The 22,652-nt window shown below is 38.4% G+C and overlaps 2 protein-coding genes across 2 annotated transcripts; one reads left to right on the top strand and one right to left on the bottom strand.

The window, feature by feature from the left end:
* The first annotated feature begins 13,390 nt into the window (after window positions 1-13,390).
* LOC100354407 (olfactory receptor 9G19-like) lies at window positions 13,391-14,326 on the top strand. The gene has a single exon (XM_002708955.4). It carries the CDS (start codon window positions 13,391-13,393, stop codon window positions 14,324-14,326), a length of 936 nt encoding a protein of 311 aa, XP_002709001.2.
* Window positions 14,327-20,015: 5,689 nt separating this feature from the next.
* On the bottom strand, window positions 20,016-20,945 carry LOC100354160 (olfactory receptor 9G19-like). The gene has a single exon (XM_002708954.2). The coding sequence runs from the start codon at window positions 20,943-20,945 to the stop codon at window positions 20,016-20,018; it is 930 nt and encodes a 309-aa protein (XP_002709000.2).
* Between the last annotated feature and the right edge of the window lie 1,707 nt (window positions 20,946-22,652).

Here is a 22,652-nt window from a genome sequence, read left to right on the forward strand (position 1 = left end):
TCTGTATTTGTTGACAGCTTGCGATCTAAGAATTGTTTTAATAATTTTAAATGGTTGGGAATATCAAAGTGACAATATTTAGCGAGTCATGAAAACTGCTTAGAATTCAAATTTCAGTGTCTACAGAAGCATAGTTTTGTTGGGATGTAGCCATCTTTACATCAGTTTCTCAACAGCATTGCTACTGACATTCTGGACTGGTTAACTCTTCATTATGGAGTTTGCTTTGTAAGCTATCTAGACTATTATGGTCTCTTGGCATTAGATGGCTTTAACACTCTCCACCTTTTGTTGTGATGACAACAATGTATCCAGATGTAGGGCAAAAATACACAAATCAGAACTATTAGTGGATGGATTGTTAACAGTTTTTTTAGGCATACACTGCAGGGTAGGATAGCCCAGTTTCCTCTACTTACCCTCTGTCTTGTCTGAAAAATATAAAGTGTTTCAAGCACTCTGGGGTCTGGCTAGTTGAATGCTTTCTGCTGCAAAATTGAAGCTCTGTTTGATAGGAGAAGTGGCTTTGTGAAGGACAATTGGGGAAGAATGACTGGAGGTGAGGGGGCCTAGTTGGAGCTTGTGCAATTGCTTTGGTGAGAATCATAGTGGTGACTACACTCACTAAGAATAATGAACATTCATTGCATTCTTACTAAATGCATTATCCCATGCATTTCTCCAATGCAGGCACTCTTATTTAATCCCCTGAACCTCGAGAGCTTTATACAGCTTGCTCAAGATCCAGATCTGATGTTCCAACCTAGAGATGTCTATCTGAAAGAATCATGCTCATCAGCATGACAAGGATCTGAGTGGCAGCCTTTCTCAGAGTTTCCAATGTGTATAGTTAATTGAATCTCCTGGGTTTGCTACATTTTGCTGAATTGGAATGCATTTTCATTTTGTTTTATTTTGTTTTGCAGGACAAGAAGGCAGGCTAGTCACCAAAAAGTCAGTAATGCTAGCAAGTGGCCTTGGAGCCTGAAGTCAGTTTGCCAAGGCTTTGATTCTCAGGGCCAGTCTCTCCTTGCCGCTTGATTTGCCAGGCCCCCAGATACAACCCTCAGTGCTGAACAGCAATTATCACCTGAGAAGTTTTCGTATTTACAGTTGCTTTGATTAATTAGTTCCTCTGAAACTTGTTTAGGAGTGAGGCTAATCATTTCTTTCAAGTTGGGTAATTACCTGTCTGTGGGTGCCCAAGGCACCTTGTGAACACCTTGGAGCACCTTGGAGCATTAGCTTGATAAGAACAATTAAGTCAGCATCCTGCATTAACACTTGCACTGAAGCATTAAGCACTGCTTGCCAGAGCTCCAAATTCATGTGCAGTTTCTGTGTGTGTGTTTCATAATCATGTTAGAATTGATAATTACCTTAGAGATGGTCTGGATCCAGTCCTGTATTTGTCAAGTGAGGGAACTATCATGGTAATGGGGAACTGATCTCACGGGCTCTAAGTTAGGACACAACCTGATCTAGAGTCTGATACTCCTATATTTAGGGAAATAACTGTTTCTAGGCTATCCTGACACCTACTAATAAATAAAGGAAAGAAGGAGAGAGAGAGAGAGAGAGAGAGAGAGAGAGAGAGAATGAATAAGTGAATGGTGGAGGGAAAGCAAGTTCAAATAGCTCTCACATTGGGAAGGGAATATTAAGTTTGGGATTCACTCAGGATTCTTCTAAAAGGACCAACTATTTCAAAAGAAAGAAAATGTGAAAAGTATATTCCCGTGGAATTTTAGAAAATCTGAGTTAAGTCTACAAGGATACCTTTTGCAAATAGACTCAGGGCCGTCTGGTGTTTTCTGATGAAACCAATATGCAAAGGCAATGGTTTTGTCCACTTACCTGAACATGATTTGTTTTCCTTTTCTCTATTTTGTTCTCCTTGTTGGTCAAATAAAACAATCCCTGAATATTTTATGTAAACTGAATGGATATACATTCATTTTATTTTTATGTTTATAAACATAAGAAATCTTGTTACATATCTAAACACACACACACACATTATGGTGCTTGAAAAGGTTCGTAGAAATTCCGAATTGCATTAAACTGGGTGTCATTATCTTAACTGAAATAAGCCAAGTACATAAAGACAAGTATCACATAACATCATACATTCTGTGGAGTCTAAAAACATCCCATGAAATTCCAAGTATAGTAGAGATTATCAAAGGCTGGGAAGAGAAGTGAGAAGAGAAAGTTAAGGAAAAGTTGATTAATGGGTACTGGGTATAACTAAATAGTAATAAGGTGTTCTGTGGTTCTACTGCACAGAAGGGTAAGTACAGGTGTGAATATACTGTGTACTTCACTATAAAAACATACTAGATCATAGGGCTTTAGATGTTTTCAATATAAAGAAATGTTAAATATTTGAAGAGATAAACCTATTATTCATGACTGGACATTATGCCATGAAAACATGTATCTGAACATTACATAATAACCTGTAAATACATATATTTTTAAATTTTATTAAAAAATTTAAAAATAAAGTAACTAACTTAACAAAACCTCACTGAAAATAGAATTGAAATATAGCATGTTTTGTGGTAAAATATTAGAAATTCATGCAAATGAGGGTCTTTAAAATTTCATGAAAAATGTGTATTATGAAAAGAAAGTATGCATGAATTTCAAATATTGGATCAAATATCATGGAGCAAACATTGAACTAACTTGAGAGTAGGTCCTGGAATGATAAACTTAAATAACTATATGTCACTGGTACGTTGTTGGGAATTATACTGAATCTGTAGATGAGTTTGGGAAGTATGGACATTTTAAAGTGTCAATTTTACTTTTATTAATTGCCTTTTAGGTGCTCTATTAGTTACCACAGATCAGGGAGAACATATGATATTTGTTTTTTTGGGAAAGGCTTATTTCAGTAAGTGTAATGTTTTTCAGTTGCATCCAATTTGTTGCAAATGAAAGGATTTCATTTTTTTTACCACTCTGTAGTATTCCATGGTGTACTTATTCCATAATTGCCTTATCCAGTCTAGTTGACAGACATCTGGGTTGATTCCATATATTAGTTATTGTGAATTTGTGAATCAGGCTGCAATACACATTGGCGTGAGGACAACTGTTTCATGTGCTGATTTCATTTTGCTTGAATTCCCAGTAACTGGATGACTGTGTCATATGGAAAGTCTATATACAGACTTCTGAGGTATCTTTATACTGTTTTCCACAGTGGTGGCACCAGTTTACATTCCCACCAACAATGGATTAGGGTACCTTTTCTACCACATCCTAACCAGCATTTGTTGTTTGTAGATTTCTGTATGAAAGTCATTCTAACTGGGATGAGGTGAAACCTGGTGGTTTTGACTTGCATTTCTCTGATGCCTTGTGATCCTGAGTACTTCTTCATGCTTCTGTTGGATATGTTGATTTCCTCTTTTGAAAAATGCCTGTTTAAGTCCTTTGCCCTTTTTGTAACTGATTGTTTGTTTTGTTGTTGTTGAGTTCTTGAGCTGTTTATATCTTTTGGATATAAATCCTTTAACGGTTGAATAGTTTGGAAATAATTTCTCCCATTCTGTCATTTGATCATCACTTTGCTGAGGGTTTCTTTTGCAGTGCAGAAGCTTCTCGAATTGATATAAACCCATGGCCGGTGCCGCGGTTCAATAGGCTAATCCTCCGCCTGTGGTGCCAGCACACCGGGTTCTAGTCCCAGTCAGGGCACCAGATTCTGTCCTGGTTGCTCCTCTTCCAGTCCAGCTCTCTACTGTGGCCCAGGAGTGCAGTGAAGGATGGCCCAAGTGCTTGGGCTCTGCACCCATGGGAGACCAGGATAAGCACCTGGCTCCTGGCTTTGGATCAGCGTGGTGCAAATGCCGCAGCATGCCGGCTGCAGTGGCCATTGGGGGTGAACCAATGGAAAAAGGAAGACCTTTCTCTCTGTCTCTCTCACTGTCCACTCTGCCTGTTCAAAAAATAAATTGATATAAACCCATTTGTCAATTTTGGCTTTGATTGACTGTGTTTCTCGGTTCTTTTCTAAGAAGTTGTTGCTTATGCTAATCTCTTGCAGACTTTCCTCAATGTTCTTTAATAATTTGATGGTAGCAGGTCATAGATTTGTGTCTTTGATCCTTTTTGAGTCGATTTTTTATGTAAGTTGTAAGGAAGGGGCCTTGCTTCACACTTCTGCATGCGGAGATCCAATTTTCCCAGCACCATTTGTCTTTGCTTCAGGAATCAATTTTAGCTTATTTGTCAAAGATAAGTTGGTTGTGGATGCATGGGCCGATTTCTGGAATTTCTATTCTTTCCATTGGTACCTACCTGTTTTTGTGCCAGTACCAGCCTGTTTTGATAATAACTGCCTGTAGTATGTGGTGAAATCTGGTATTATGATGCCTCCGGCTTTGTTTTGTATAAGGCTGCTTTCCAGAAATCTTTTGATTTCTCCATTGATTTCTTCTATGACCCATTGTTCATCCAGAATCATGTTGTTCAGTCTCCATGTGACTACACAAGTTCTAGAAATTCTTGAGTTGTTGATTTCCAGCTTCATTTCATTGTCATCAAGAAGATGCATGGTATGACTTTGATTTTTTTTTAATTTGCTGAGAGTTACTTTCTGGCCTAGCATATGGTCTGTCCTAGAGAAAGTTCCATGCACTGGTGAGAAGAATGTGTATTCTGCAATTGTAGGATGAAAAGCTCTGTGGATATCCATTAGGTCCTTTTGGTCTATAGTGTTGATTATCTCTATGGTTTCCTTGCTGATTTTTCTAACTGTTTTTTGATGAATGAAAGTGAAATAAAGACATCTCATTCATAAATGTGTTCTTTGCAGATCATATTCTGGGTACCATATTCTGGGTTGTCCATTTTTTCTCTTAAGACTTGGATATATCTGCATTTTCTTCTAGCTTGTAGGGTCTCTGACGAAATGACACTGTGAGTCTACTTGGAGATCCTCTGATAATAGTGTGGCATTTCTCTAATGCACATTTTAGGGTCTTTTCTTTATGTTTTACTGTGGTGAGTTTGACTGCAATGTGCTGTGCTGAAGATCTTTTCTGGTCATGTCTATTAGGTGTTCTATGTGCTTCCGGTACTTGGACATTCCTTTTTTTCCAAAATTGGGGAAGTTTTCTGTAATTATTTCACTAAATAGTCCTTCTAATCTATTCTGTACACTTTCCAGAATGCCTCATACTGATATGTTGAGTCATTTGATAGTCTCCCATAATGCTCCATCACTGTTTTTTAATTTTTCTACTTTTTTATTGACATAACAAGTTTTTTTAAACTTTATTTAGTAAATATAATTTTCCAAAGTACAATTTATGGATTACAATGGCTTTTCCCCTCCATAACTTCCCTCCCACCTGCACCCCTCCCATCTCCTGCTCCTTCTCCCATTCCATTCACATCAAGATTCATTTTCAATTATCTTTATATATAGAAGATCGATTTAGTATACATTAAGTAAAGATTTCATCAGTTTTCACCCACACAGAAACACAAAGTGTAAAATACTGTTTCAGTACTAGTTATAGCATTAATTCACATTGGACAGCACATTAAGGACAGAGATCCCACATAAGGAGTAAGTACACAGTGACTCCTGTTGTTGACTTAACAATTTGATCTGACGCCATAAACAAGAGTGTCAAATTGTTAACTTTTCTAATTTCTTCTTCTTCTTCTTTTTTTTTTTGGTCTGACTGTAGACTTTCCAGAATTTTGTCCTCTAACTCAGATATTCTTTCTTTCGCTTCATAGAGTCTGTTGTTAAGGCTTTCCATTTTTTATTTGATCTATTGAAATCTTCATTTCCAATATTTCATTTTGATTTCTCCTTAAAATCTCAATTTCATGGGAAAAGTTTTCATTGATGTCATATATGGGCTTTTTAATTTGTGGATTTGTTTCTTATCACGGCTGAGTGTCCTGAAATTGAATTGATTTTTTGGATTCCATTTCTGGCATTTCATCAATCTCTTCATCTTCACATTCTAGTATAAAAGTGTTGTTGTATTTCATTGGGGGCATCATGTTATTGTTTTTGCTCATGCTTCTTGAATTTCTGAGTTAATTTTAGGCATTTGTGGAGATACTTGTTGGTTTTCTTTTTCCTCTGATGGCTTTTATCTTTGGTCTATGCCTCTATGGCTTAGTGGCATGTCTGTTCTTTCAACAAATACTCAGAGGCCTCTGCCGTGTGTGGCCAGGGAGCTCTGTTCAGTGCTCCAGGTGTCAAGGTGTCTTGGTGTCCAAGGTGACACGAAGTTATTTTTCTAACATAGAATGAGGTTTTATAGCTATTTTAAATGAATGAGTAAAAAGTTCAAGTTTCTCAGTTTTAATTTTTGATATAGCCAATAACAAAGGACATAAATCAAATGCTCTTGGCATCCTCAATAATTTTTTAATGTAAAAATATAGAATCAAAAGGTTTGAGAATCACAAGTGTAGATGTTGTTTACACGGATTATACATTATCAGTCCACTCTGACATTCTCCTCATCTTAAGCTTGTGGATTCCTTCCTTAACTTGTTTAAGAAGAACATCAACTGTACAGATGGGCATTTCTGTTGTGATTAATCATGCACATTCATTTTTTTTCTGTTCTTTATTTATTTTTTTCCTTCCTTTATTTCTATTAAGAGAACAAATTTCATATATTTCGTATATGCCATTTTAAATTTTTTAAAAGATTTACTTATTTCTTTGAAAGGCAGTGATGCAGAGAGAGAGAGGGAGAGACACACACAGAGATTGTCCATCCACTGGTACTCTCCCCAAATGGTAACAACTTTGAGGGTTGAACCAGGCCAAAGCCTGGAACCAGGAGCTTCTTCTGGGTCTCTCATTTGGATGCAGGGGCCCACGCCCTTGGGCCATACTCCACTGCTTTCCCAGGTGCATTTAAATGGAGCTTGATTGGAAGTGGAGCAACAGAGACTGGAACCAGTGCCAATATGGGATGCTGGTTTTGTAGGCGATGGCTTTAACCCAATGCACCATAGCTCTGGCCCCAATACATACAGTTTAAAGAACACACACCTTAGTGTCCACTCCCAGCATTATCCCTATGCCCTGTTATAACAATTAGCAAGATTCTGCTCCTCAGTTGCCTTCCCATTCTTCCCAGTGAAGTCCTATACTCACTATCTGTGCTTCTATAATAGTCACCTGAAATGCTGTCTCTGCTTTTACATCTAGATTTTTCACAGTGGAGAGGGTTTTTTTCCATTTTAGTTGATCACACTGCTTATCTGGGTAAAACCTGTCAATGGCTCCAATTGCCTTTAGAATATATTCCAAAATCGTTAATATAAGGCTTCCCAGGGCCTTGCACTTAGGTTTACTATCTCTCCTGCCTGACAACGCACTGCTCTGTGCATCTCTGAAGTCCCGGCACCGTGCACTTCCTTCACTTTCTCTCATACATGCTACCCCTGCAGCATGTCCCTCCACTTCAATTACCCAGTCTGACTAGTAAACCTATTCTTCAGTTATCAAGTCAAATCTTGCCTCTTTTGATTCATCATCCTTAAGATTTACATTATGTCATGTCTTCTAATATAATCTATGACACTTTATTAGTTATTTCCCAACATGTCATAATTTATAAATATAAATTATATAATTATTTGGTTATACCCCACGAGGCTGTAAGCCTTCTCAGAAGAGGCTCTCTCTCTCTCTCTCTCTCTCTCCCTCCCTCCCTCATGTGTGTGTGTGTGTGTGTGTGTGTGTAGTGTCTAGCATCTTCACAACAACTTCATGAAGAAGGCAAGTTATTTTAACTTTATAGATAAGAAAATTTGGCTTTGGTGAGTTTAGTTATACTACTCTTGGTCATATATCTGATGAAATGTACACTGAGGATTCACATTTATACTATATCTGTTCTTATTTTGCATCAAGTCATTACTAAACATTTCTAAGACATATCTTGCCTCACAGTTGTATTTATTCCCATTGTTTACAAAAATGAACCACTTAAAAAGCTATAGTCAAAGTATTTCAAGAATACAATTTCAAGACTTTTCATTCTTTTTAATGACTGCAGTAATTCTTGAATAATTTTTTTCAATGTATATTGTAGATTAATCATTGCTACTTCTTTCATTCTCAAATTCATAAATAAAACACATCTATAAAGGGTTTTTAAAGGGGCTAATTGGATGCATAATCTTCATAGTGAATCATGTGTCCCTCACTTCTTTCAGAAAGATAACTGAGCACTTTAATTGGTCACTTGGCACCACAACAGCACACGCAGATTCTCTTTTCTTCCAGCAGCAAATCCCAAAGGAATGTCCAGGCTTATATAGTCTCCCAGTGTGGTTATCACTGGAAGGAAGATTCCTATGGAGTTAGCAGAAGGCAATCTTCATTCTAAGGTAACCTAAGAAATTCTGGCCATCAGTTAAAAATCAAAGGCAGTGAGGATTGATTGATGTTCATGAAACTAAGAATTACATTTAATTAAGCAAAGCAAAAGGATCCTCAGACCAAAATAAGGACAAAAGCTAAAAACAAATTTAATGGGATCAAAGCATGATCAATTCACAACAGGATTCTATTTAATGAAATAGAATAAACTTTTCTTCCCTGTAATTATATCTGATGTACAATGATGAATGTCCTCCACTTTAATTCTGAGTACATGATGTTTTCTCGAAAGCGTCACCAGAAATGCACATTATGAAAAAATAAACAGATTTCTTTTTGCACTTAAAATTATTTTTACTTTCATTTCATGCAGGTTTTGAAGTACTATACATACACACACACAAGTACTATGCATGTATATCTGTATATATGGACAATATCTATTCAATATAGCATCTGTTATATTTCATTTAATTGTTTTATAAAGAACTTCAGGTATATTGCCTTACTACCGGTATCAAGAATTGTAACATGTTGCCTGAAATTTTGGTTCATTTGCTTTCCTTGGATACTACTTATTACACATACATATTACTAGAAGATTTCAATTCAAACTTATGGTACACACAGAGAAATGGGTAAGGTTTACTCATGTGCAATAGGCTTTATTTCTGCCTTTTTATGTCCTTCCTCCCATTTTCACATTTCCTTAAATGTATTTAATTTACCTGTGTAAATATGGAGAGCACTAAGGCACTTTCAACTTTTTCATTTTGGAAATCCTTTGATGTACATATTCATATGGGTAAACATTCACACTTCTGATTGCTTTACATTTTATTAGCTCTATATAAAAACAAGGGAGATTAGGGAAGAAATGAATGTTGCAGTTTCTATTTCCAGTAGGAATTCTAAAAACAGGTTCAGCAATTATTCAGCTTGTGTAAAGCTGCATATTATGGAGGGACAGTATCTGCAAAAACAAACAAACAAACAAACAAACAAAAAACCTCACACATGAAATCTATGCAGTAAGAGCACAGGCAGAATTGGGAGCTAAACACTTGTGTATGAGGAGTGGATAAACTGAGATGAACAAAGCATGAAATTTAGAAAGTGCATACATAGTTTTATTGTTTATTTGCAAAGTGATTTCTAACACCTGTGACTCCAAAATACAGCTGGAATCAGAAAAACAGTTAAGAAAATAGAATTCTAGGAGTGATCATCCTATGCAATTTTGACAAAGACAAGCTAAGACATGCGATCTCCCAAAGTGGTTCTGAAGTGGTTCCAGGAATACGCTTTGTGAAAACTGACCTGAGCTTCTGTTGGCCTTGATATAAACAAGATGCCACTTATTCCAGTCTGCTTTGCTTATTGTGGAAGTAATCTACTTTGATGTTAATTCTAGAATTAATGTTTATTTTTAATACAAAAAGAATTAAAAATTCATAAATGCCTAGTGGAAAAAATTGACTTTCATAATGCAGTTACAGTTACAAGAGAAAAAAATCTATTTTTTTAACCTCAAGTTTAGGTCCATGTCTTAGCACAATGGGTAAGATTGAGTTGTTCTGTTTATTCTTTTTTTTTATTTTTTATTTTTATTATTTTTGACAGGCAGAGTGGACAGTGAGAGAGAGAGAGACAGAGAGAAAGGTCTTCCTTTGCCATTGGTTCACCCTCCAATGGCCGCCACGGCCGGTGGGCTGCGGCCGGCGCACAGCGCTGATCCGATGGCAGGAGCCAGGTGCTTCTCCTGGTCTCCCATGGGGTGCAGGGCCCAAGCACTTGGGCCATCCTCCACTGCACCTCCGGGCCACAGCAGAGAGCTGGCCTGGAAGAGGGGCAACCGGGACAGAATCTGGTGCCCCAACCGGGACTAGAACCCGGTGTGCCGGCGCCGCAAGGTAGAGGATTATCTTATTGAGCCACAGCGCCGGCCCTGTTTATTCTTGCCTTATAGAGTTTCAGGTTTTGGATCTGCTACTGGACATTTAATGTTCCTGCCGATCCAGAATCCTGCAGCCGATTTAGCCTTTGATTGCCTTAAGTTGTAATAGGAGCCTCCTAAGGCATGTTACTCCCTTCATTGCTGCTTCTAGTCTTTTCTGGCTTCTACTTCTTAGGGAAAGAGGACTCAGGGGCAGTGTGCCAGGAATTCCTTTATTATTTTTCTATTGCTATTGTAACAACGGTGCACAAACTTGGTGGATTAAAATAACAGACGTTTATCCTCTGGAATTTTGGAGGTGAGAAATCTAAATTCAGTTATCGTTGGCTGAAAATCACAATGTTTACAGCACACGTCCCACGCCAAGAATCCATTCTTCACTTCTTCCTCCTGCTTATGCTGTTGGCATTCTTTGGCTTGGAGGCACATCACTCCAATCTCTGCTTGGTGGTCACGTTTCCTCTTTTTCTTCTGCCTGTAGTCACCTTTATTCCAGCTCACTCTTATTTTAGTGGGTAATTATTCCATCTACATGTAAGGGTAGTAAAAAATTGGTGAAAAATGGAATTTTGCTGTTTGTTTTAGTGAAAAAATTTGAAATATGTACATATAAAAATCCCTCAAAAAGTTCATGGAAAATTTTTAAGAAAACCTGCATGTATTTCAAAACGGTTTTCAACAAAATAAACATATTTTTATTTCATTTTCATGAACATTTTAAAGAATTATTTATTTATTTGAAATTCAGAGTTACACAGAGAAAGAAGGAGAGGCAGAGAGAGGTCTTCCATTCTGCTGGTTCACTCCCCAAATGACCGCAACAGCCAGAGCTGAGCTGATCTGAAGCCAGGAGCCAGAAGCTTCTTTCGGGTCTCCCACACAGGTGCAGGGGCCCAAGCACTTGGGCCATCATCTACTGCTTTCCCTGGCCATAGCAGAGAGCTGGATAGGAATAGGAGCTGGTGGGACTCAAACAGGCACAGCATATGGGATGCCAGAGCTGCAGGCTGGGATTTTAGCCTGCTACATCACAGCACTGGCACCTTTCATGAACTTTTCAAAAATTCTATTTTATTTATTTATCTTTACAAAAAGGTTGTTATGTAATTTTATTTATTTATTTATTTATTTATTTAAAAGTCAGAGTAACACAAAGAGAGGAGAGGCAGAGAGAGAGAAGAGAGTTCTTCCATCTGCTGGTTCACTCGACTCGAACTGGCACCCATATGGGATGCCGGCACTTCAGTCCAGGATGTTAACCTGCTGTGCCACAGTGCGGCCCCCACCCATTTATTTTAAAGTCAGAGTGGTAGAAGGAGATGGAGAGGCATAGGGTAAAAGAGAGGGAAAGAGAGAGAGAGAGAGAAAGAGAGAGAGAGAGAGAGAGAGAGAGAGAGAGAGAGACATTGTCCATCTGCTATTTCACTTCCCAAATGCCTGCAACAGTCAGGGATGAGTCAAGTGGAAACCAGGAGCCAAGAACTCCAGGAGTGGAGCTGGGTAGCAGGGACTCAGGTACTTGAGCCATTGCCTGCTGGTTCCCAGCCACATTAGCAGGCAGCTGTGTCAGAAGCAGAGATTGGACCCCTTCCCAGGCACTCTGATGTGAGAGGCGAGCATCCCAAGAGGTGGCTCAACCTTCAGCATCACAGTACCTTCCCGTCCCTGAAGGTTTTGAAGTACATTTGAGCTTTCAAAACTATTCATTTCAGAAAATTTAATTTTTTAAAAACTAGTAATAAAAATTATTACATAATACTATTATCCAAGTGAATCTATTCTTTTTATCAAGTTATACATTTTACTAAACTGTGCAAACCTGTATTCTTGGTTTACATGGATAAAAACTTCAATAAGCTATAATTATTTTTCAAGGAAATTTCAATACAATATATTCCAATGATATTCCAAAATATAGTTAAAATAAATAACATGCTCCTCCCATGTCGCTCCCCCTCTTCGTGGAGGAACGACACAGGACCCTGCGCTGTTCTTTTGTCTGCTCGGCCCTCCCCGGGTTTGCTGCTGGTTCTTCCCAGGTTGGCTACCGACCCTTCCACCTCCGTGGAAGGGCGGTTCCCCCTGGCCACTTTCCCCACTTCCGCGGGGGAGCGGCACACCGCCGGCCGGCTCTCTTGGGGGCTGCACAGGTGTTCCTTCAGATAGATGTTCCCCTTAGATGTTCCTGGTGCATGTTGTCTCTCTCCTCCTTTATAGTCCTCTTCCACCAATCCCAACTCTGCTACCCACACGCCGAGTACGCTGCTCTCCTCCAATCAGGAGCAGGTCCTACAGTTTATCGGTTGAACTGGAGGCAGCTGTGTAGAAGCTGTTTCTCCCTTCTCAGCGCCATATTGTGGGAGAGCAGATGCATAGAATAAGTCTTAATTCCAGTAACTTAGTCTAGTCCGAGTTGCTCCCCACACTCCCATGCAGTTATCTGGGTAAATTTAAATAATTAAAAGATCTGAAGAGACAAATCAGAGCACTCTATCAAATTCCCTTTTTTCATAGGTTCTGCATAATCCCCAAATATCTAGAAAACACCCAGAAGATAAGATACAGAGATTACATTCTCCTTCTGAAAGAAAAAGTATTAGAATGAAAACTAAAGAAGACACATACAGGATTGTATCCACAACAGATCTTCAAGGTAGCATAGCACTAATTTCTGAGCTATCGTCCTGGGGTGAGGTACCCATTTCAGCATCATCACAGGTCACCGTGTTTACTTGTTAAACTTATTATTCACTGAAGTAGTGTAAATTGAAAATGTCATCTCAAAAACTGAAAAAAGGAAGAAGGAAGGAGGGTGAGAGGGAGGGATGGGGGAGGCAATATTATGTTCTTAAATTGTGTCTACAAACCATACTGAATCTGTTATACACTAACTAAAAATTAAAATAAAAAATCATACATGAATGAGTGGGATTTTTCAGTCTTCTAGAATAATAATGATGGGACAAGCACATAGTAATATCTTAAGTCATAACACGTGCTTTAATTTTTTCACAGAAGAAGACAACAGAAACCCAAAATTAATGGAAGAGAAAAATTTCACTGAAGTGAAAGAGTTCATCCTTTTAGGCTTCACAGCAGACTTGAGGTTCCAACGAGTGCTGTTCTTCATCTTCCTCATCATTTATGTCTTCAGCCTCTTAGGGAATATCACCCTGATTTCTTTGATTTGTGTGGACTGTCGGCTCCACACACCCATGTATTTCTTCATCGGAAACTTGTCACTCCTGGATCTCTGGTATTCCTCCGTCTATGCCCCCAAAATCCTGAGGATTTGCATCTCCGATGACAAAAGCATCTCCGTGGCTGGTTGCCTGGCTCAGTTCTTCTTTTCTGCCGGGCTGGCCTACAGTGAGTGCTATCTGTTGGCAGCCATGGCTTATGATCGCTACGCAGCCATCTCCAGCCCTCTGCTTTATGCCCAGGCCATGTCCCCGAGGTTATGTGCCAGTCTTGTTGCAGCTTCATACCTAGGTGGATTTGTTAACTCAACCATAATCACCACTGAGACATTTACTCTGAGTTTTTGTGGCAGCAACATCATCGATGACTTCTTCTGTGATCTGCCCCCACTTGTGAAGTTGGCGTGTGATGTGAAGGAGAGCTACCAGGCTGTGCTGTACTTTATCCTGGCCTCCAATGTCATCACTCCTACCATACTTATTCTCGCCTCCTATCTCTTCATCATCGCTGCCATCCTGAGGATCCACTCCACTCAGGGCCGCCTCAAAGCCTTCTCCACCTGTGGGTCTCACCTGACGGCTGTCACCTTGTATTATGGTTCAATTCTCTTCATTTACTCCCGGCCCAGCACTAGCTATGCCCTGGAACGTGACAAAGTAGTGTCAGTGTTCTACACTGTGGTAATTCCCATGTTGAACCCCATGATCTATAGCTTAAGAAACAAAGATGTCAAGGACGCCTTGAGAAAAATGCTAGAGAAAGCAACGTTTTCTTAAATGAAAATACTTGTTTGGCAGAGGTTTTTTCCACAGGCTATCTCCATGTCATTGTTTTCCTCCTGTACTGTCAGAAAACAATAAAATGAGGAAGGAAAAAACCATGCATAATGACTAGAACCCGGTGTGCCGGCGCCGCTAGGCGGAGGATTAGCCTAGTGAGCCGCGGCGCCGGCCTGGAATAACTTTTCTATGTGCTAAATAACTTGTAGCAGCAGGGGCTGTAAAACTGTTGGTTATCTGAGAATTTGAAATAAGAATTTTAAAATAAATTTACTTGGTATTTAACAGTTTATACTGTAATATTTTAAATAAACGATAAAATATAGCTGGCTATGTATGTATTAAATGATTTCAAATCCCATGAATTACAGGTGAGAAATCAGCGTTATAAGCACAGGACTAACAACTCCAAAAGTACTTACCTCACTTGTTAGGAGAGAGAGTTCACAAGTCAGACTAAAAATAGACAGTGTAAAATGCCCTTAGAAATAAATTTATTTATTTATCTTTCTGATTCTCATTTCCTGACTTAATAGCATGAAAATATAAATGATTTCTCTGAAAATAGAGAAAGTAGATAACAAATATCCTTAATTAGAGTCACTTGTACTTACAAGTTTTTTTCAATAATTAAAGAATAAATGGCAAAAGTTGGCAGCTGTATGGTATTTTTAGAGAAGCAGATGTAATTAGTAAAGAGTCGAGAAATAAAAAGATAAACAGAAACAGAGAGTTATATTTCAAAAGCTGTACAAGCAGGGGAAGATTCAGAATGTAAATCTCCATGGGGAGAAGCAGTGACTGATGACAATCAAGGTTCTATGCATGTTTGTGTCTTTCTCCTAGTTTTTTGGAAAAATTAATTAGAAAACATGTCATTATGATGTATTACACTCCTAATTTTAAGAATTTTTAGATGTAAGACACGAAGTTGTTCCAACATCAAAAGGCCTTAATACTGATAACCAAATTTATAGTTTGTTTAATGTTGCCATATCAAAAGAGCATGATCTGATGGACTTACAAATCAACAATTTCTTTTCTTTTTTTTTTTAAATGTTTTATAAATTTATTTGCAGATAGAGTTAGACAGTGAGAGGGAGAGACAGAGAGAAAGGTCTTCCTTCCGTTGTTTCACTCCCCAGATGGCCACTACGGCCAGAGCTACACCCATCCGAAGCCAGGAGCCAGGTGCTTCTTCCTGGTCTCCCATGTGGGTGCAGGGCCCAAGCACTTCGGCCATCCTCCCCTGCCCCAGGGCCACAGCAGAGAGCTGGACTGGAAGAGGGGCAACTGGGACTAGAACCTGGCGCCCATATGAGATTCCAGCGCCACAGGCGGAGGATTAGCCAAGTGAGCCACGGTGCCGGCCCCAATTGTTTCCATTTCTGTTGGTTAAAAGGATAAAATAGTTTCTGTTTTCTGAGAATTTTTGTGATCTGGTGACTAGTTAACTTCTTCAGGGTACTATATTCTACACGTGTTTATTTAACCTCTCTCAATCCCTTTACTTAGTCAGGCTCTCTTGTGTGAAAGCTCTGATACTTTTCTTATGATGGGATAGCTCTCTCTTCCCTCCTTACCTCAGTGGGAGATTAGTTGGATCATTTTCAAGTCTTCTTTAAAAAGCTCGTTTTTTCTGGGAAGATTGTGAGTAGTAGATTGGAAAATTTATTCCATCAATTATTTGTCTTCTTAGAGTTATAATAAGTATATTAAATAGATCTGTCCAGATAAACTCATTTTTCCCAAATAATATTGTATTAAAATGAAGCTTTTGTGCATATCAACAGGTGATAATGCGGCAATGAAAGTTCTTAGTCACCATTGAGTTGGTGGCTATAGATCACCATTTCATACATATAATAACCATAAATTCCTGCCCCGAAAATAACTATGTAAGTTTGAACAGATTCAGAGCAAAAGCAAAACCGTGCAAATGCATATCAGCATATTATATATCTAAATGAAAACTCCTAACTATGTGAGATTATTATGGGGAAATCAATCATACAAGCAAGCCAGGTTGGTAGGAAGGTCTAACAGATGGAGAGAAATGATGAAGAGGAGAGGTAGGAGTGAAAGTCAAAGCCATATTACACAGTCTTCTGTAGAGCACCAAGGCATTGGTGCTCTCTATGCTATGAAAGATGCATATTGTATTAACAGAAACGTGGAATTATCTTTAGACCTTTGGTTTTCTTTTCCTTGCAACATCAGCAGCCAAATCACCTGCTGATGGAACTTTTGCCCCTGCATTTGAAATAGCAGCACACCCATACCTTGCTTCTTAACAAGAAGGAGCACAAGAGAAGTTTTGAGTTTGAATTCTAGTAACAAACTTAGTGCAGTTTTCTTTGAAGATAAATGTTTTAAATACTGACATATACCAATATCCTCTTAAAGTTTTAGGTTACTCCCTCTGTTTTAATAACTGCAAGGAATGTCAGCTGGCTATTAAAACACAGGGTTTTATGCGGGATCTGATCTAAATTTACCAGTATTCCAGCAAATGGAAAAAAGTGGAAAACTAACATTTATAAGAACAAGATTTTTTAAAATTCACTTTTGGGGGTTAGAAGAGCTTGTCAGGTGTAAGAGGGCTTTGAAATTGCGTTAATTAGCAGAATACTTGAAAAAGATCTTTTACATATGAGGGAGGTAAATGATGACAGATGAGTGATACATCCTCGATTCAGAAGATTCTGGGTTCAAATATAAGTTCTGCTGTTGATGGCTTCTATGACTTCGTCCATGAACTCTCTGTACTTCAGTGTTATCAAATATAACATAGGAAAAAATAGCATCTACATTATAAAGTTGTGATGGGAAAAGTGAGTTAATTTTAGGACTTAGAACAGTAACTAGCATGTTACTGTTATAGTACAGTATATGTATGCACACATATTACCTATTTATACTAAAAGAAGCAGGAGTTGTACATGCCCAGGTTTGGGCAAGACTGAAGCCAGGAGCGCAGAAGCTTCTTCCAGGTATTCCATGTGAGTGCAGGGTCCGAGTACTTGGGCCATCTTATGCTGGTTTCCCAGGTATATTAGTAAGGAGCTTATTCAGAAGTGGAGCAGTTGAGACTCAAACTAGCACCCATATGGGATGCCAGCACTGCAGGCAGGGGCTTAATCCACTGTGTTGACCTGGATTTTCATTTTACCCATTTGTCTTATGAGAGTAAGGGACTTGCCCTGTTTTATAGTTCATGAATGAAATTTTTAATTTAAAAATCATTTCTAGTCCAACGGTCTTCGTAAGTTGTAGATTGAAATTCAGTAGTTTAATAAAGTGTAGAGAAGCCCAAAAACTTCTTAGCCAATATTGATTTAATCAATGCACTTGTCAGCTTGCTTCAATCGAAAAATAGATTTTTTTTCCCCCTCTAATGGTGATCAGGGTTTCTCCTCTGGGAACATAGAAATGGAAAATCTCACCTTCCTGACTGAGTTCATCCTGGTGGGCTTATCAGCAGACCCCCGCTGGCAGCTGATTCTATTTGGAATATTTCTGATGATGTATTTATTAACATTGTCAGGCATCATGACCCTTGATACCCTAATTTGGATTGATTCCCGTCTGCATACACCTATGTACTTTCTCATTGGCAACTTGTCCTTTTTGGATTTCTGGTACACCTCTGTGTACACCCCCAAAATACTGGCCACCTGTGTCTCAGAAGACAAACGCATCTCCTTGGCTGGATGTGGGGCTCAGCTATTTTTCTCCTGTTTCTTAGCCTACACTGAGTGCTTTCTCCTGGCAGCTATGGCATATGACTGCTATATGGCAATTTGTAACCCACTGCTTTATTCAAGTATCATGTCCACTTTGCTGTGTACTGGGCTTGTTGCTGGCTCCTATGTAGGGGGACTGTTGAATGGCATTTCATGCTAAAAGCATGTTCAGTTCTCTCTGTCAGGTCACACACCAGTGTATTACCACTAGGGGACAATGGCATCAAGCAAAGTGAAATAAACAAACTGACACCAATAACAAAAATACCAAAACTTTCATAAGGCCCTCAGTTCCTTCTGCTTTTTTCTTTGTCCTGGTTGAGGAACACAGCATGTTGATTACTGTGTGACCAGACCTGTTGCATGTTTCTTTCATGCAACTGGTCTCATGTGCATAGGCATTACAAGGAAATAACAAAACAAAAAACTGAAACACATAGAAACTAGCTCTTTTGCTTTAGTCGTATTCTGTAAGGACTCAAAAACTCCATAATCCAAGCTCCGTGTGATGGAAACACCTAAGTGCAATGTTTGATGTCCTGCAGTGCTTTGAAAATATGTATTTCTGTCCCCTCTGTATGCAAGTGTCCCTTATAAATGCTTTGAAATGATCACCTAGAACTTAGTGCTCCTTTCTCAAAAGAATCATTTATTTATTTGAAAGTCAGATTTATACAGGGACAGAGAGAGAAAAAGGGAGAGAGAAAGAAGGAGAGAGAAAAAGGGAGGGAGAGAGAGAGCGGGAGGGATGGAGGGAGAGAGAGAGAGAGAGAGAGAGAGAGAAAGTGTGTCAGAGAGATATCTCCCCATCTGTTGGTTCATTCTCCTGATGGTCGCAATGGCCAGGGATGGATCAGACTGAAGCCAGAGGCCAGCAGCTTCATCCAGGTCTCCCAACATAGGTGGAAAGGGTCTAAATACTCGGGCCATCTTTGGCTGCGTTTCGCAGGCCTTCAGCAGAGAGCTGGACAGAAAGTGGGGCAACTGGGACATGAACTGGTGCCTTATGGGATGCTGGCGTCACAGGAATGGGCCTTGTCTTGCTGCACCACAATGCCAGCCCCAGGGCTTCTTTCTTGGAATCTCAGCAGGCTCCATCATTGCCACTCTTTAGGGAAACTCCGACCAGAGTTTCAGTTGGATGGAACACAATTCTAGACCCAATGCTTGTATTTTTTCACAAGAATATTTTAATTATGAAAAAAGATATAATTCAATATTTATTACTCAGCAGATTTAGTTGGTAATTCACTCAATACCTTTTACAAGCGTTCAGCTTGTGGATTATTAGCTCTGTTTTATAAATGAGGAGCTTGAAGCTCAGAGGCTAGGACTTCTTATTGAATTATTGAGTGTGCTGAAATGGGCGCGCTTTACATTTTTCATCAGTTTTGAAAAACACAGGTCAAATAATTATAGACATTTCACCATTTATGCTAAGTTTAACATTTCTCTTGTACACAGGCTTTTTCCTTACATATCATTGTCCTCTCTACACACAGACATATACACACACTCACAATACACAATAGCATTCCTTGCTCTCTTATCCTTGAAAAGGCCCTGTGAATTCTTCATTGGTATTTGGGGATTTCCCAAATGTCAATGATCCATATGATATTTGCTTCAAATATCCATAATAGACATTAGGTAGATAAAAATAATGGAGTCAATAGAAAGGAGAACAAAGTTAAGTTTAGTTCTTAGGGTCACAAGCAGTATTAGATAACCTTCTATTTTATAATAAACTCAGATATAGCTTTTTTTAAAAAAATTAAATTGTATCATGATCTAACTACTAAATCCAAATAATTAAAATAAACATTTTTGTAGTTGAATTTTATTTAAAGCCAAATTTAAAAAAATCAGTTTAACAACCATTTGTGAAGCAGATTGTTATCACTTAGCACTGATTTGGAAACATGCATGTGGATTCAGACTTAGGACTGTGCTAACTTGAAGAGTTTCTTTAGAGCTTCTTTCACATCCTTATTCCTCAGACTGTAGATCATGGGGTTCAACATGGGGAACAACACAGTATAAAAGGTAGAAACCATCTTGTCCCTCTCCAGGGAGTAGCTGGAACTTGGGCGGGAGTAAATATAGAGAATGGAGCCGTAGTACAAGGTCACAGAGATCAGGTGGGAGGAACAAGTGGAGAAGGCCTTGAGGCGGCCTTGGGTGGAGCGGATCCTTAGGATGGCAGCGATGATGAACAAGTAGGAGGCCAAGATGAGCATGGTGGGGGTAATGACGTTAGAGGCCAGGAGAAAGTACAACACAGCCTGGTAGCTCTCCCTCACATCACATGCCAACTTTATCAGGGGTGGGACATCACAGAAGAAGTCATCAATGACATTGTCATCACAAAAATCCAATGTGAATGTGTTGCTCGTTAATATTATTGCATTGACAAACCCCCCAGCGTAGGAAACTAAAACCAATGAGATGCATAATCTCCTGGTCATGGCCTGAGCATATAGCAGGGGATTGGAGATGGCCACATAACGGTCATAAGCCATGGCAGCCAACAGGTAACACTCACTATAGGCCAGCCCAGCGGAGAAGAAGAACTGAGAAAGGCAGCCAGCAAAGGAGATGCTTTTGTCTTCAGAGATGCACGTCACTAGGATCTTAGGAGTGTACACAGAGGAATACCAGAGATCCAGGAATGACAAATTTCCAATGAAAAAATACATGGGTGTGTGTAGCCGGGAGTCATTGCAGGTTAACACTATGAGAGTGGTATTTCCTACCAAGGTCATAGAGTAGACTCCAAGGAACACCACAAACAGGACCAACTTCATCACGGGGTTTGTTGTGAAGCCCAGTAGGATGAACTCAGTTACTGTATGATTGCCCTTCTCCATTGTTTAAAGAGAGATATCACCTATGAACAGAGTAGATAAGAGTTCAGTTCCCTCAAGCAACACACCAATGAAGACATTCTGTATGCTTCCCCTTGAACACCAAGGAAGGATCTTCACTTGGGAGGAATCTTTCCTGCCTGTAGCTGGTGATGAGAGTTTTCTGAACTTTGATAAAATCTACTTAATGCAGAAAAGACTAATTACTGTGTGTCAGGGGGGTTTTTATATATTTATTCATTAAAAGTTTTTTCTTGGACCACAGGTGCTGTTGTAGGCACGGATATGTAGATTTGATAAGGATTGATCTGCCTCATTTTCTTTGTAGTCTTTATTTAGAAGAGATCTCTGGAAAAAACAAGTACAGATAGATTTTTAGTTAATGTTTGAAGCTAATAAGGAAATAAAACATGATGATGAGCTAATTGAATTTAGACACGGAGAAAAGTAAAAAATCATTTTGATGTCTCCCAGCTAGGAATGGACAAGTTAGAACTCAAAAGTAGTGAAAATGCTCTGTGGTTTATGGTTGGCGGCTGATGACAATTTTTTTTCCTCCCAGTGAAAGAGGAATTTATCTCTTCACCTAATCTACACATCCCCTTCAAATACATATTATCAATCCCAAACAAGGAATAATATTGAGAATTTCGATGAAATTATAATGGGAATCATCAAATTAAACTGTATTTTAGGCAAGAGAAGTGATGCCATTTTTTGTTTTTCGTGTCTAAAATCTAGGACTGGCATGACTTCCAGTCACTATAATGCTGGAGATAATTTTTAGAAAGATAACTATCTCAAGTTGATACTGTTTGAAACAGCCAGTCCAAATTTTGTTATATTTAAGAGTCTTTTATAAAACAAGCATTTTTAATGTTTTTTTTACAGATCTGAAATGAAATTTATAGTTAATGTAACTCAATTCTCTCTCTCTCTCTCTCTCTCTATATATATATATGTGTATATATATATAAATTACATATATATATATGTGAATAAGTGTGGAAACTATCCTAATGTACAGTGACAGAAAAGTATTTTATAATGAACTTATCTGATAATAAGTCAATTTTTATTTCCTGAAAATAATGTGAACCATAACATGTAAATGAATTTCACTTAGTGAAATAGACAATTCATTCAGAATCATATCATTATGAATGTATTCATGACTCAAAGATCAGAAATATCCGTTGTATTAGATATAATGTTTTTACAATATGTTGACAATCTTAAAAATTTTCCAAATAAAACAAAAGACAATCATCTCCCAATTTTAAGATCCTAGGTAGAATCTAAATATAGAAAACCTTGCAAAATATGCTTTTCTTTTTTTATATAGAGTGGAGTAGATTTCCAACTCATGTAATTAAAATCTTTTTCAAAGCACAAATATCCATCAAGACCCTCACTCAAGGGGGTTGGATAATTTCTCATTGAACAAAACATTCTGGGAATGCCTGATGTTTTCATCTTTGTCTTTAATATATTAAAAGCCAGTAGGTTCCTGATCTTTGTGACAACCACAATTTAAACAACAATGGTTCTTAAACAGTATTATAACTCTTAAGAAATTTTGCTCCAAATAATTATATTTTACTTTCTGATTTTTTATAAGTTCTTGATGAAAATAACTGGAAAAAATTCCTAAATTGTTAAATTACCTGTGGTGGCAGAGTCCTATTCAATTCTTCTCATTGATTCTTT

The sequence above is a fragment of the Oryctolagus cuniculus genome, chromosome 1 (assembly GCF_964237555.1).
Source record: "Oryctolagus cuniculus chromosome 1, mOryCun1.1, whole genome shotgun sequence".
Taxonomy (NCBI): domain Eukaryota; kingdom Metazoa; phylum Chordata; class Mammalia; order Lagomorpha; family Leporidae; genus Oryctolagus; species Oryctolagus cuniculus.

Excerpts from the sequence above, each read along its gene's own strand:
- LOC100354160 (XM_002708954.2), bottom strand. The coding sequence starts at position 20,945 with ATGGAGAAGGGCAATCATACAGTAACTGAGTTCATCCTACTGGGCTTC.
- LOC100354407 (XM_002708955.4), top strand. The coding sequence starts at position 13,391 with ATGGAAGAGAAAAATTTCACTGAAGTGAAAGAGTTCATCCTTTTAGGC.